The sequence below is a fragment of the Miniopterus natalensis genome, chromosome 9 (assembly GCF_054644295.1).
Source record: "Miniopterus natalensis isolate mMinNat1 chromosome 9, mMinNat1.hap1, whole genome shotgun sequence".
In the NCBI taxonomy this organism is placed as follows: domain Eukaryota; kingdom Metazoa; phylum Chordata; class Mammalia; order Chiroptera; family Miniopteridae; genus Miniopterus; species Miniopterus natalensis.
This window is the reverse complement of record NC_142089.1, coordinates 15,447,558-15,463,266: the sequence shown is the minus strand read 5'-3', so window position 1 is coordinate 15,463,266 and position 15,709 is coordinate 15,447,558. Positions and strand designations below refer to the sequence as shown.

General features: G+C 38.6%; 1 protein-coding gene and 1 non-coding gene across 2 annotated transcripts; both read left to right on the top strand.

Moving 5' to 3' along the window:
- The first annotated feature begins 2 nt into the window (after nucleotides 1-2).
- On the top strand, nucleotides 3-14,267 carry RPA2 (replication protein A2). The gene is made up of 9 exons (XM_016216839.2): nucleotides 3-133; nucleotides 390-496; nucleotides 2,804-2,905; nucleotides 3,001-3,114; nucleotides 6,469-6,543; nucleotides 7,171-7,287; nucleotides 11,467-11,574; nucleotides 11,757-11,851; nucleotides 13,566-14,267. The coding sequence occupies exons 1-9, from the start codon at nucleotides 124-126 to the stop codon at nucleotides 13,648-13,650; spliced, it is 813 nt and encodes a 270-aa protein (XP_016072325.2). The 5' UTR covers nucleotides 3-123; the 3' UTR covers nucleotides 13,651-14,267.
- On the top strand, nucleotides 13,376-13,497 carry LOC148092360 (small nucleolar RNA SNORA26). The gene has a single exon (XR_015715113.1). It is a non-coding gene; the product is annotated as a small nucleolar RNA SNORA26 (small nucleolar RNA).
- Nucleotides 14,268-15,709: the final 1,442 nt, after the last annotated feature.

Genomic DNA, 15,709 nt, shown 5'->3' with positions numbered 1-15,709 from the left:
GGAGTTTGTGGCACCAGCGAAAAGTAGATACAGTTTTGCGACCGCAACAAGGTTCTGAGGTGTCGGGCGAACCCAGCAGACCGGGACCTTCTGGGTGTCTTTCCTGAGGGAAACGTGACCAAGATGTGGAATAGTAATGATAAGTGGGGCGGAAGATGAGAGTCGCAGGGGTTTAGCAAAGGGAGCGGGCATCGGAGAGGCGAGTGGCGGCGGGAGGGGGAGGTGCTGGAGCCGCCCATTCGGCGTTTGGGGCCCGGGACGGGTGGTAGGGAAGATTAGGTAGATGCTGCGAGTATTTGGGTGGGGGAGTGAAGTATGAGGGGGCCTGTGGATTTTTCAGAAGTTTGGGAAGCAGCTCAGATACTAATACGGTTGTTATTTAAAACCAGGTGGATTTGAAAGCTATGGCAGCTCCACTTTTGGGGGAGCCGGTGGCTACACACAGTCCCCTGGGGGCTTTGGATCGCCGGCACCTTCTCAGGCTGAAAGGAAATCAGTAGGTTGAAAGAGTATTTTATTTCATCTCTCCTGAATCCCGTAACTCATCCATGTGAGAAAATGTATGCGGCGAAGGAAGGGTGTAGAACATGAACTAATTCGATAACTGTCAATTATTATCTTCCCGAATCTTATAAGTGCTATAAGTTTGAAAAAAAGAATCTCCTCAAATTTTGCATCCACTGTTTCCTTGGTTTTGTTTTGAAATTATTAACATAGGCAATGTTTTGGGGGAAACGGAACTTGTCTTAATAGCCTATTTTACGTTCTTTATGTATTCAAAGTCTTTTTTTATTAAACATAGTGGGGTCTTTGAAGTCAAGTAGATCTGTTCTCTAACATGCAGAGTATAGTATCATTGAACAACTTTTTTTTTTTTAATATATCTTTATTGATTTCAGACAGAGAGAGGGAGAGGGAGAGATAGAAACATCAGTGATGAGAGTCATTGATCGGCTGTATCCTAGATTGACGCTCAACCTCTGGGCTAGACCGGCTATTATTTTTAAAACCTGAGAATTGGAGCCGTAATACATAGTGTCCAGAATCAACTTTGCCTTTTAACTGGCAGTGTGAATTTGGTGAAGCAACTTGAACCTGTGGTTTTAGTGGCCTTTGATTTTTTTCCATCTGATAATGCTACTAGTACTACCCATACCACAGGGAATTGACAAGTAAGCTAATGTATAAGAAAGTGATCTGTAAAAAGCTGTCCAGGTGCTTGTTATGTACTCTTTCAGAAAGAGTTTGCATTTAACAGCTGCTGTGGATTTCATCTTTAAATACAGGGTTAATTTGGCCTCTTTAGGTGTCATTCAGATGTGATGTTAAGATTCACCATTAGCAGATCCTATGTTTTGTCTACAGGTTGAAAGCTTTTACCTGAACTCTTAATTCCAGGGTGGGTGTTGGTGAGGAAGAATTCATTGATAATTCTCATACATTTGGATATTGCTTTAAATTTTTCATACAATTTATTTAATATAATCCTATAAGGTATATATTGCTTACTCCATTGTACAACAGAGGCTCGGAGATTAAGGGACTCCCTAATAACACAATAGGTAACTGGAACCAGACAGAACATACGCATGACACTGGATCCAGAGGCAGCTGATCAATGACTCTCTTTCATCATTGATGTTCCGATCTCTCTCTCCGTCTTCATTCCTCTCTCTGAAATCAATAAAAATAAATTTTTAAAAAATTTAAATTCCAACTCCAGGAAATCCATTGCTCTATGTCTACCCGAGAGAAAAATACTAGAAAATGTATTCAAATGGTCATAGTGTTAGTTTGAAAAAAAGAATAGTTATCAGGTTACTTCCTGTTCATTTCTGACAGGAAGAACACTACATCTTTAATCAGCTATGCTTTTTCTGTCTTCTATATTACCCTTATGAGTCTGTGGGAGTGCATATTTGGTCTCAGCCTATAATGCTCATTCCTCAGCCACTATTTTTTCAGTCAAAATTTTTGTGCCTAAAATGCTCCCTCTTCTCGAAGTCGCCAGTAAATTTTTCTGATATCCCACAGAGCACATCTCATTCTGTAGTGTATCAAGATCAGATTTGTTATTTGTATTTTTACCTACCCTAGGTTTGGAGTGTGTTAAGGGCAAACTGTATTCATCTTTATGTCACCCAGACAACCTCTGGCCAGTCGTAGGCAAAAATAAGAGTTTACACTATTGTTAGACTGCTTCAGGATGTGATTTGAGTGTCGTATTTACTAGACACTCTTCTGCCCATCACATCCTGTCCCTTCCCTTTAAGATGTCTAGTGTGGCCAAGCTCTTATCCCATTTTCCCCAGGACTTCCAAACGATTGTCAGAACATCTGTCCTAAAGGAAGTCATGCTTCTAACTTTTTGTTATATTTTATTAAGAGATTTAGAGCAAGTCCAAAGTTCTGTCTCCACTGGCTATTTCTCAAACCCTTTCCAAATACCATCTCAATCTCACCACCGATGAACAGCTAGCTCCAGCTTGCCTTCAGCCTAAAGCTAGAATTTCCTCTTAAAGGTTCGTTCAGGAAGCAGGTCATTCTTTATGCTGTCTCCTCTCTGGTCTACTCATTTTGGTGAATCTAGTACAACACAAACTTACCCATTCATCAGGAGCTTTGGAGTCAAACAAACCTGGGTTTGAATTCTAAAGTAGCATTTGTTAGCTATATGATCTTGGTTTCCCTCTGAAGCAAGAATGAGGTTTGTTTTGAAGAGCCAATGTTATAATATATGCAAAGTGTTTGGCACATATAACAGGTGTTAAATGAGTGAATTTATGCATATTCTTTCTTCCAGAGAGCCCGAGCCCAGCACATTGTACCTTGTACCATATCTCAGCTGCTCTCTGCCACTCTGGTTGATGAAGTTTTCAGAATTGGGAATGTTGAGATTTCACAGGTACAAAGAATGAAGTAAAAATTACTTCATTTAAAAATACATAAATGTTGCTTTGGTTTCAAAGTAAACCAGACTTTTTTTTTCTTCTGATCTAGGTCACTATTGTGGGGATAATCAGACATGCAGAGAAGGCCCCAACCAACATTGTTTACAAAATAGATGACATGACAGCTGCACCCATGGACGTTCGCCAGTGGGTTGACACAGATGTAAGCAGTTTTTGAATCAGGGTAGGGTTACTTTGGGACTTTGGAGATGTTAGACTTCTTTATTCTTTTTAAAGGTTCTAATTATAAAAATAATACTTAAGCAAGACATCAAAGGCAAAAAAACCTTAAAATGAAAGGTTAATATATTTGATTTCATAAAAGTTTAAAACTTTCTTAACTTTCCAAAATACGGTAAACAAACTTAAAAGGCAAGTGACAGGAGGTCCTAGAATGTAAACTCTGAGAACTGGGATTTTTATGTTGGCACTGTATCCCCAGCACCTAGAACAGTGCCAGTTACATAGTGGGCCCTCAGTAAATATTATTTAAATAAATGGGGAAATTTTTTGTCACATATTACAAACATTTAAAATTTTTAATTAATAAAAGCTCTTACAAAACAGAAGAACAACTGCATTTTAGAAAAGTGGGCAAAGAAGATGCACAGATAATTCATTACAGATGAAATATAAATTGTAACAACTAAACATTAAGATACCATTTTTAACTTGCTAAATTGGCAAAGAAAAAAAGAATGGCACCTGCCAGCTTCTGATGAGAGCAATAGCTAGCACAGTGCCTCTAGCACTTAGTAAGCACTGAATTTGTTAATGATTTGTCAGTTTGTCTGGGGAAGTGGATACCATACTGCTCTGATGGTATAAGTATAAGTTGGTATAACCTTTCTCAAAAATCAGCTGATGATCAAAATAATCCTTCATAAAAATGTTGACCTTGCACTCCACTGCTAGAGGTTTACATTAAGGAAATAATTAAATACACGTACAGTTGTAAGAATGTTGATAATAGCATTATTTATAATAATGAAAAATTAAAAGCAATATCAAAATGCTAGCAGTAGGGTATTACTAATTAAACCATGGTATATTTATAAAATATTCCAAATGATGTAGAAATGTATGCTTTGTCTCAAAGAAATGTTTACCATAAATCGTTGAGAGGAACAGGTTAAAGATAGTTTGCATAGTAGATCCCCTTTTGCAAGAACACATGTATGGAGAAAACAGACTGAAAGGAAACACATGCTTTTTGTCCTTTTTATTTTTTCATTGGGCAGAAGGCCTCTTGGTTTTTTATGTTGTTGTTTTTAAAATACATAATAGAAAATTTGGATAATAAACACTTTCCACTTCAAAAACCACAAGTCATCTATGGAGAAATAACTTGGTAGTTATTTCTTTATTTTTTGCTTCTCAGAAAAACACAAGATAATTTATTCACTAGTTATTGTTGGAATACAGATTCTAAACCAAACTGCTTGGTTCCAGGTATACAAAGATTGAAAAAGACAGTTCCTGCCATCAAGTGGGGAGGTAGATGTTAAAGATGCCTAATACTACATGTTCATACAAAATGTACTGTGCTTACTTATAAAACATTTAAAAATCACCTGAAATTCCGCATCCCAAGATGCCTACTGTTATAACACATTTTGGTAAATACCTTTCAGACATTTCTCTCTGCATATTTGTACATATAATAGATATATGCATACAGTTTTATATAAAGGATGATATGATATGATATACAACTAATCTGCACTTTTCATTCAGAACTGTGTTGTGGCCCTAGCTGGTTTGTCTCAGTGGTTAGAGTGTCAGCCTGTGGACTGAAGGGTCCTGGGTTCAATTCCAGCCAAGAGCATGTACCTTGGTTGCATGTACCTTGGTCCCATGCGAGCAGAGGCAACCAATTGATGTGTCTCTCACATCAATGTTTCTCTCCCTTCCACTCTCTGAAAAGCAATAGAAAAAAATATCCTTGGGTGAGGGTTAAAATTAAAAATTAAAAAAAAAGCTGTGTTGTGGAACTGATTTCTTAATGTCAATAAATATAGATTTATATCATGATTTTTAGCAACTGCCTATTCCGTCATAAGGATACATCATCTCTTACTTCCAATCAGGGAACATTTAGCTTGTTTCCAGTTATTTGCTATTATAAACAGTGCCCCAAAGAGTACCTTTGTGTGCATCTCTTCATGATTATGAGGTAATCTTCTTAAGATGAATTCTTAAAACTAGATTTTCTGAAAGAAATATGCATTTTACTTTTTTTTTTTTAATTAAAAAAATCTTACATTTATATTTTCATGATTTTCCCCCCTTGCATAAAGGTATCAATTTGTATATTTCATTAGTGCATGAAAGTGTCCAGTTAGCTCTCCACATTCTTTCTAACAGTGGGTCTTATGAATTTTAAATTTTTGTTTGATAGTTTTTAAAAATAGTCTTGTCCATGAGAATTTTCTCATTTTTCACTTGTAATTCTTTGGTTTTAAAATTTCAAAATTATATTTAATGTTAATTTGGGTGTTTTATCTGATATAGGTTCAGCTATGTAAAATAATCGACAGATGGAATGAAATGCAAAAAAATAATTAATGATCTCCTGGTAATGGGAATTGGGTGTTTTTTATTTTTAAAGACATATATTTTATTTTCTAGTTTTTTATAGTCATGTGTTTTATAATCAGAAAAATCTTTAAGACTCAGCTTATATATTTTTCATATAAATAATGTGTACATATTCTAGAAAACCCCAATTATCCCAGTTAACCATTGTTAACTTTTTTTTTTTTTTTTTAATATATCTTTATTGATTTCAGAGAGAGGAAGGGAGAGGGCGAGAGAGAGATAGAAACATCAGTGATGAGAGAGTCACTGATCGGCTGCAGCCCGCAACCCGGGCATGTGCCCTGACTGGGAATCGAACCCTGATCGCCTGGATCCTAGGTCGATGCTTAACCGCTGAGCCACGCCCGGCCGGGCCATTGTTAACATTTTGATGTGTATTTTTCCCAACATGGGAAATCGTCTTTTTACTAGGTGTCACTACTGGTCTTTCCAGTTAATAAAATTCTACATTGTATGAATGGATGCCTGATGTTGGATATTTAGGTTGTTTTAAATTTTTTAGTATTGTAGTCTAAGCTATGATTAATATTCCTAAAGCTAAATCTTAATGCATGTTCTTAATTATTTCCTTTAATTCCTAAAAACAGAACTGCTATGCCAATAAGTAGGTCCACTATCCACCAGAAAGTTTTGTGCCTAAGAGCATTGAATGAGAGTGCCATAATTGTTTTTTTATGATATGCATAATATAGAACTTTGGAACTGGGAGTTACCTGTAGATAGAGATTTTTTTTCTAGTTTCTGATTTTACAAAAAAGTAAATTCTAAAAGGTAAGGCAAACTAGTTAGTGCCATATTAGGATCCTATAGCTCTCTCACTTTATAACTTTCTGTTTCTGTACATAACTTAGAGATTTTAAAGAAGCTCTCACCAACATTACTAAAACCTTAGTAATATGTTTGTATTTTATCTTAGGATGCCAGTGGTGAAAACACTGTGGTTCCTCCAGAAACATATGTGAAAGTGGCTGGCCATCTGAGATCTTTTCAGGTGAAGTCAGAAAAAAATCACTGTTAGAATGTATTTTCATGGGCCCTGGCCGGGTAGTTTAGTTGGCTAGAGCGTTGTCCTGATATGCCAAGGTTGTGGGTTCGATCCTCCAAGATAAAAATTAAAAAAGTATTTGTATGAATAACAATTTCTGGATTCATGCCTACACTTAGGACATTTCAGACTTAACTAAGTTTCCATGTTTAATGGGAATTACATTGAAGTTATTTTCTCTTCTTCAAAAGGAAATTTTTTTTTACCTTAATATAAAACTAACAGAATGCTAGAGAAAGAACAGGATCTCCACCTGCAGTTGTCATGTATGGCATCCATTAGGTGTAGATGGGCGGACACTAGATTTAGAGTCAAGATAATAGGCTCTGCTTTGCTTGGTTTTATAACCTTGGGCAAGTCATTGAACATCTCTGAGCTATTTTATTTTAATGTAATTTATTTTATTTATCTTATTTGACTGTATTTAGTTTAACCTTGAGTTAAAATTTTTTGAGTATATACACATTTTTCCCATGTTAGCAAAATATTATAACCAAGAAAAGAGTCATAGTGTTTTGACCTGAAATTTACTTGAATGTGCTTATCCTTTATTCACATTTTTTTCTTTAATAGAACAAAAAAAGCCTAGTAGCCTTTAAGATCATGCCTCTGGAGGATATGAATGAGTTTACCGCACATATTCTGGAGGTGGTGAATGCACACATGATGCTGACCAAAGCTAACAGCCAGGTGAGCAGCTTCAATCATGGTTTTCTTTCCCCCATGAGAGTATAGACAGCTTCTGTGTTCTGGCTTTGATTAACTTGACATTTTGAAGATTGAGTCAGAATAAAGGTATCTTAGTTCTTAAAACATTTTTTTCATGAGATTTGTCATGTTATTTTATTCCAATGAAACATTCATGCTCCTCTCAGCATTATGAGTTCCTCTGACCCTACTGGTGTGGGTGATTGGGTACTAAGACAGCCTTCAAGTATAGACATGTATTTATAGTCTGGGCTTTTAGCACCAGGGTTGTCAGTCCATATTCAGAGGAAAACCTCAACTAGGACAGCATTTTGCTGCTTTCCTTCCAGCGTATTGGCTAGTTAAAGTTTATTCACCATTATTTTGTCCCTGAAATTATATTTCTTGCTTCATATTGAAGTTGCTCAACAACTTTATTTTCTGTTGTATGAATTCAATTTGACCAAGTCCATCTAGGACCACACAAAGGCCTTGTTGATTCTAGTATTAGAATGCCCTTAGATGATTCTGATGGCAAGACAGAGGACTGATTACAAAAGGAGAGACTGATCAGCCATTAAGGACGTTATTGCAGCTTGTTCTGTGCCAAGCACTTTGGTAAGCACTGGGGATACAGGGGATACAGAGAGAATTCATTCTTTTCATTTGAAAAATATTTATTGAGCCTAGTATTTGCCAGTTATTCTAGGTCCTTGGAATATAGCAGTTAAGATGAGTAAAGTGTCTGCCCTCAAACTTCAGTTCTTGAGAGAAATGGGTGATAAGTAAGAATTAATGTATATAATTTTAGATAGTTCTGGGTGTACTGAAATAAAATAAAACAGAGTAGGAAGAGAGAGTGGTGGCAGGAATGAGATTGGTGCAGTTTAGATAGGGGATGAATGCTTCAAGCAGAGGGAGCAGAAAGGCAGAAGCCATGAGGCTGGAATGAGCTTGGCATGTCTCAGACCAGCAAGAAGGCCCAACTGTCTGCAGTGAAGCAGATGACAGGGAAAACAGTTGGATGTGTGCAAGGAAGCAGGACTCAGATCATGTAGGGCTTTGTAGGTTATAGTAAGGATTACTTTATTCTGATTGATTCCAAACCTTTAGAAGGTTCTGTCTAGGGAGTGAGGTAGCCTGATTGACCTTTTAAAAAGCTCACTCGGGCTGCTGTATGGAGACTAGACCATGAGGCACCAAGAATAGCAACGGAAGTAGTTTAGGGGAATAGTAACAGCAGCTGGAGTAAGTGGTTGGATTTCAGTATCGTTTAAAGGTAGGCCTGATGGCTTATTGGAGGATTAGATACAGGATATAAAGAAAAGGGAGGGTTCAAAACTGACTCCTAGGTTTGGGCTCGAGCAACTAGATGAAGCTAACAAGTTTGCAGGGTAAAATCCAGAGTTCTGTTTTGGACTAACCAAGTATGAAATGCCAGTTCCATATCTAAGTGGAGAACAGAATAGATGGTTGAATGTATAAGGCTGGGACTCAAGAAAGAAGGGATATAAATAGAACTTTGGGAGTCATTGTCGTATAGGTGATATTTAAAGGCTTGGATGAAATGACACAGCTAGAGAGTTAAGAGGTCAGAGACCTGAGCTCTGAAACACCTTTAGAAGTCTGGAAGCCAAATAGGATCCAGTGAAAGTTGAAGAAGTTGCCAGTTTGGCAGGAGAAAAACCAGGAAATGTGATTTTGTAGAATAAAGTATTTTAAGAAGGAGGGAGTAGAGATGAATTGCAGAAGTCTACCTGGAAGTCAAGTAAGATGATGGAAGCATTCCAAATGCTGTTGAATTTGGAAACAGATCTTCAAAAGAGGCTTGAGTTGAGGATAGGGGGAAAGTGGGTTAGAGAAGGGGGTTGGGTAGAAAGTTTCAGGAATTTATTTTATTCCTATACTTCGTAACATACAGGGTGAGGCAAAAGTAGGCTTACAGTTGTTTGTATGGAAAATAATACAATAATCAGTAAATAATAATATAAGAATAAACTGTGTTTGCATACTCACAACTGTAAACCTGCTTTTGCCCAGTAGATGGATCAAATGTTATAAGATACAAATGGTTTTAAAGTAAGAATGGGTAGTTAGGGAGTGAAAATTGGGAGCATAGACAATTACACTGAGGAGTGAATAAATGGTCTTTTCCCTCAGAGTTTGCATTAGCATTGGGGGTTCAGAGCACTTAAGTAGTAAGTGGCAAGTGCAGGGTGCCATGGAACCAGAGAAGGGTTTCCTGTCCTGACTTGGACATCAAGAAAGGCTCCCTGGAGGAGGTTATGCCTAACCCAAATCTTGAAAAATGCATGAGGTGAGGCCACTTGAAGCAGGACTTGAGATCATTTCAGCAGAGGTTACCAGGGAGGAAATAGTATTCAGTTCAGTATTACTGGTCATACAGTGTAAGACTTCTATTTCACCAGCAGGTAATGCGAAGGTGTCTAGCTTGAAAACAAAGGACCATGACTGACTCTTGGTGTTTTGTTTTGTTTTGTTTTGTTTACCTCAAAGCAGTAGATGTCTAACAACATTTGTTGAATGAGTGAATCTCCTGACTGGATGGGATTTCTCCTAAAGAGCTTCCAGTGCTCCCTCATCCTGTTAGGGGTACTTAACATTTGATTCGTCACCCTTACATATTCAGTTCAATAGATTAAACATTGATTGAGCATGTACTGTCCCCCAGGCACTGTGCAGAGATGAAGGAGCTTGTGTGGAAAAGTGGCATGCCAACATTGTGATGGCTGCTGTGAGAAAGAATAGGCCCAATGCTGTGAGAGCCAAGAAGGATTATGACTTAACTTGGCCTTGGGAATATTAGTGAAGTGTTTACCAGGCAGACGAGGAAAGGAGCATTCCAGACAGGAAACACTGTATTCGGGTCAAAAGCATGTTTGTGGATGGCAAGAAGTCCAAGTGCAACTGGGTGATAAAGTGTGCTGAAAGGAGTGATCAAGAATAAAATACAGATTTTGACGTCTAGCTGTAGTAGGTCTTGAATGTCTCGGAGTTTTATATTGTTTTTGCAGGCAGGGGGAGCCACCTGGAAGCTTTTGGGCAAGGAAGCAACATGACCAGAAGTTATGACTTGGTAACAATGAGGAGGGTTGATTGGAGTAGGTTGATTGGTAGCAGCTTAGATACCAATCAGGAGACCAGGGGTGTTGAGGTTTGACTTGAGAGACACTGAAGATTGTATTAAAAGGCTGTGGTGAAGGGGTTTTGGAAGGTAAGCAAATGGATGACTGAGGTCTGCATGATTAGGTTTGGGGTTTACTAATTGAAATGGAATATAGCAGGGCAAGCAGGTTTGGGGAGGAAGGTAATGAATTTTATTTTGAAGTTTGAGATATCTAGGTGGAGGTATCCAGTAGATGGCAGGGAGTAAGGATTTGTGCCAAGGAGGTCTGGAATGAAATCCTGGGGGAACTATCAGCCTTTTGGAGACAGGTAGAAGAGGCTAATAAGGGATATTGAGAAAGTGTAGTTTGAAAGGTAAGTGGAGAACCAGAAGAATGTAGTATCAAGAAGCCCTGGGAGAAACTAAAAAAAGGTTTGAAAAAAAGAAGCAGCAGCCTAGGGAGGAGTACATTACGAGAGGATTGTGCTCAGCAGTTTCTCCTGAGAGGTCAAGTGTCATGAGGACTGAAAGAGACTATTGGATATGTTGGTTGAAAAGTCTGGTGGAAACAGTTTCAGAGGTATATTGGGGAGAATCCAAATTAGTGGGGGGTTGAGTGACTAAGGAGAAGGGAAATGAAAACAGTGATTATAGTCTTTTTTTTAATTTGGTTGTAAAAGAGAAGAAAAAAAGTTGATGGAAACTATTCTCCTTTTCTTTCCCTGTAACGCTTCATACCTAGTTGGCACTCAGTGAATGTTTGAGTGATTGAACACCAAGGATATCATAGCAAAACTCTGGATAACTTTTTTCTCAGTGCTAGTTTTCCTCTTGTTCCCCTCCCGTCACAAAGAATAGGAGCCAGGTGATACCTTCCTCTCGTTTGACATATGCTCTCCCTTCCAAAGTAAATATTTGTTACTGGGAAAACTCTGCCTAAATTGTTTTTGTTTTGGTTTGGTTTTTGTAAGCTGCTTACTAACAAGCTCTTTAAAATAGCAAGGACTGTGTTTAAATTGAATTTTCTAATGTTGTGAACTTATTTCTTAATTCAGCCTTCAGCAGGGAGAGCACCTATCAGCAATCCAGGAATGAGTGAAGCAGGGAACTTTGGTGGGAATAGCTTCATACCGACAAATGGCCTCACAGTGGCCCAGAACCAGGTAAACGCTACTTGAGTGACTCCAGAAATGCAAAACACAGACTATCCTAAATTGTGTTATTTCCTTGATCATTCTGAGGCTGTCTAAGTACCCAGTATGATTCCTTCTTATAAAGACACTTAGGTTTAAGAGGGGGGCTGATTCAAAATAGTTGCTAAAATCTTTCTGATTTGAATGTTCAGGTGCTGAATTTGATTAAGGCTTGCCCAAGACCTGAAGGATTGAACTTTCACGATCTCAAGAACCAGCTTCAACACATGTCTGTAGCCTCAATCAAGTGAGTGATACCCATTTCATCTCATTAGAGTTTCCTGGTAATGAGAAGTGAGTTCTAAAAAAATATCTGGCCCTGCTGGGCGTGGCTCAGCAGTTGAGCGTCGACCTAGGATCCAGGCGATCAGGGTTCGATTCCCGGTCAGGGCACATGCCCGGGTTGTGGGCTTGATCAATGACTCTCTCATCATTGATGTTTCTGTCTCTCTCTCCCTCTCCTTTCCTCTCTCTGAAATCAATAAAGGTATATTTAAAAATAAAAATAAAAAATATCTGGCCCTGGCCAGCAAGCTCAGTGGTTAGAGTGTTGGCCTGCGTACAAGAGGGTCTTGGGTTCAATTCCAGTCAAGTGCATGAACCTGGGTTGCAGGTCCAATCTCTACCTCTGGTTGAGGGGGTGCAGGAGGAAACCAGTCAATGTGCCTCTGTCACGTCGATGTTTCTCTCTCTCTCTGCCCCCCTCCCTTCTACTCTCATCTAAAAATGAATGGAAAAAAATATCCTCACTTTTCCAGTGAGGAGTAAAAAAAATAAAAATAACAAAAAGTTTAAAAACTATCTATTGGACCACAGCCTATTGACAGAAGGAAGTCGTTTAGTCATGGAAAAAGAACTCACAAAGGTGGTGCTGCCTGTCACATCACTCATTCATTTATTCATTCAACAAATACTGAATCTCATTATGTGCCAGGGATATAACTTTGAGCAAAAATTGACCTGATACCTCTTGTGGATTTAATCTGGAGGAGCGAGGTCCTTAGCTCCTGGGCCTTAGGTGTACAGTCCCATTTGTGTTACCGTCCCCTCTGTGGAGATGTGTGCATCAGGCTGTCTGGACCTGAAGCCATTAACAGTCCTTTCAATATTCTTTTCCTGATTAACATGTTAGACTATATAGTTTCCAGATTCCGGTGAACTAATCAAACAGACAAACTTGATGCTTGTGATAGCTGTTACCATAACTCAGTATGCTGGACCTAGACAGAAAAGAAATGCTCAGGTCTAATTCTACTTCCTGTCCTATAAAGTGAAGGTAGTTTCTGTCTCAGAGTTACTCTGTTGATGAGGTACAGAATGGCTGTCAGTAGTAGGTGTTCTATAAGTTGTTACTCTTACTAAGTAAATTACTGACACTGGCCCTGAGGGCCTTGAAGGTTTTGAAGGGCGGGCTAGAGTTTCAGTGGGTGGGTGGAAGGGGCAACTTTTAAAAATAGCTCTTTATACTAGATTTTATGTGCAAGCTGGACTACAGCTTTAGATTCTTGTTTTGATTTGCTTCAATTGGTATTTAAGTAAGGTCCTATTTGCCTTTATACGATTTGGAAGAGGGATCCAAGGCAGCCCGCTCCCAATAGCCATTGTCTTCGTGGATTGCTGCAGTTTTGCGATGTTACTGGCTTTTCTCCCTGCAAGAGCTTTCTGTGGGCAAATGGCTATGAACTCTTAACTAAGATAGAAAGTGAGGACGTAGTGAGGTTTACCTATTTGGCAGTATCAGAAAGGCAGTTCCCTTTCTTCACCCTTTCCAGTGCCCTTTTAAGGTTGATACAGTGCCTTAGGAGGCTAACACAGAAGGGTAAAGTAAGTCTCCATAAAACCCAGAGAAGAGATGGTAAAACTCTTCTTTGGATCCTGTCTGGAGTCACAGCTAAAAAAAAAAAATTTAATGTAAAATTTTTTTAAAAAAGAAAATGAGCCTTTTTTTTCTTTCTTTCTAGGCAAGCTGTGGATTTTCTAAGCAACGAGGGGCACATCTATTCCACTGTGGATGATGATCATTTTAAATCCACAGATGCAGAATAACTGGATCTAATTGGATACCCAACATATTTTCCCGTTGGACCTATTTTCACAATCTGTTGGTTCCAGCTGTGCATATGTTTTGACTAGTTGACTTCTAGAAAGTAGGTTTCATCTATAAAAAGCCTCAGTCGACATTCTTTTGAAACTTACTGTTCTGTTTTTTCGAAGCTCAAAGGGAGATAGGCAACTGACAGAGATATGAACCAAAGTGGAATTTCTTAGTTACAAATTAGGTAGTTATAATAACATTTGGATAGGTGGAAGTGGAAGAGGGATGCTACCAAGAGAGTTGGGCAGTATTACTTAAGTAATACTCGGGAGTCTCTATTCCTAAAATATTGCCTGTTGAGAAAAGATGAGTATGACTAGGGCCTGTCAGCAGAGAGAGAGCCAGGAAACCTGCTCACTTCTCCCTGGTTGTGTTCCCCATTTTGGTTACGTGGTGGTACTTTCAGAGTTGCACTTCAACTTGTTGTGACTGCTGCCAAATGTATTTTTAAACATGAGGTTCTAGAGTGGTGGCCTCGTATGGCAGAGGAGGGGAGGCAATGTTACCATGTTTTGTACAAAATAAGTACGTCCATATGTTTAATAAAATAGTTATATTATTGTAGTAACTTGTGGAAATGTCCTTTTTTTTTTAAAGTTAGTATAATAATAACTACGTGATCTGAGACAGTATAGCCTAGCTTGACTTGGATTTGACATCTTGGCTTTCCTTCTTTTTAGTTAGGATCTTGAGCAGGGTACATCAGCTCTGAGAGCCTCCGTTTATGAAAAGATGACAATGTTATTTCCTTATAGGTTTGTTATGAAAATTGAATGAAGTTTGTAAAGCATCTAGCATTGCTATTAATGAGGGTTATAAAGTGGACCTTAATCTTGACTCTCTAGCAGTAAATGATCATGTGACTGATCAAATACCTACTATGTCACTTCTGGATGAAACTCAGAGGCCTTGGCTATTTTTCGGCCAACTTAATCAGCTCCTTTTCTTAGGGGAGATGAAACTAGTTTCAAGATATTTCTGACAACTCCAGAAAGTAAGATACTTCTTGAATGAAAGAGCTAATTCTGAGGCAAGTTAATGAGGTGTAATATGCAAATAAAATTTCTATAATTGTTTCAACTATGTTTTTAAATGAGATCTAGCATCTGTGTGAAGAAGGCTCCACCACCCTGGTTTGTAACTGAGCAACAATCTGGCTGTTATTTTCTACACATGCAGAGTAGTTCCTATCTTGGGAGCAGTGCAGATGTTTAAAAGTCAGCCAACCAGTATGCCTATTTGTTTCTTGATTGTTTCCTATAAAGGACAGTGAGCTAAAAATAGATTTAAAAAATCATACATTTGAATTTGGAATGCATGATACTTTTATGGGTAGTGGACTCCTCTTTCTAGTTATCAGGCTAGTGTCCTCAAATGGGCAAGGCAGTAGCCGTGGTTCTGGGTAGAAGTCTTTTTTTTAATTCATTTGCAAGTGCTTATCGAATATCTGTCAGCCCATCAGTCAGAGTATGTCAAGCACTAGGAATTTAAAGAAAAATAGGAGATTGGTGTCATAGGATATGCGGTTCAGCATTCCCAGTAGCAGAGTAACTACTCAGTGACACTGAGTTTCCGGCCATCTTGGCATTTACACCTTCTCACAGAAGTTGTGTGGTTTCTGAGCGTTATGGAGGCCTGTGGGGTTGAGCATAGGCAGCCCATGCCTCAGGAGAACGAAACCCCACCCTTTCTCTACCCTGCTTAAGTGGGAGGCATTTGCACTTCAGATGTTTGTGGTCACCTGGGACGCATATAGTGTTCTGGTAGCACATGTTGAGACAGCATGAACCAAGTTCCTGTATGACCCGAGTTCTTAGAAACTACCCCCCGTGTCACAGCCACGCAATGAGTCCAGCCTGCTCTCCAGAGAGTCTCTCTAGATATACAGGTGGGAAGTTAGGCTCCTTGAGAAATGGTAGTACTTTATCGGGCTTAACTAAAGAAAGTCCAATAAGAATTAGTGTCTGATGTGAATTGTGTTTAAAAATGTAGCTGAGAGAAATTCAAAAG

Excerpts from the sequence above, each read along its gene's own strand:
- RPA2 (XM_016216839.2), top strand. Across the intron at positions 497-2,803 it reads CTCAGGCTGAAAGGAAATCA|AGAGCCCGAGCCCAGCACAT; the intron begins GTAGGTTGAAAG and ends TCTTTCTTCCAG. Across the intron at positions 2,906-3,000 it reads GGAATGTTGAGATTTCACAG|GTCACTATTGTGGGGATAAT; the intron begins GTACAAAGAATG and ends CTTCTGATCTAG.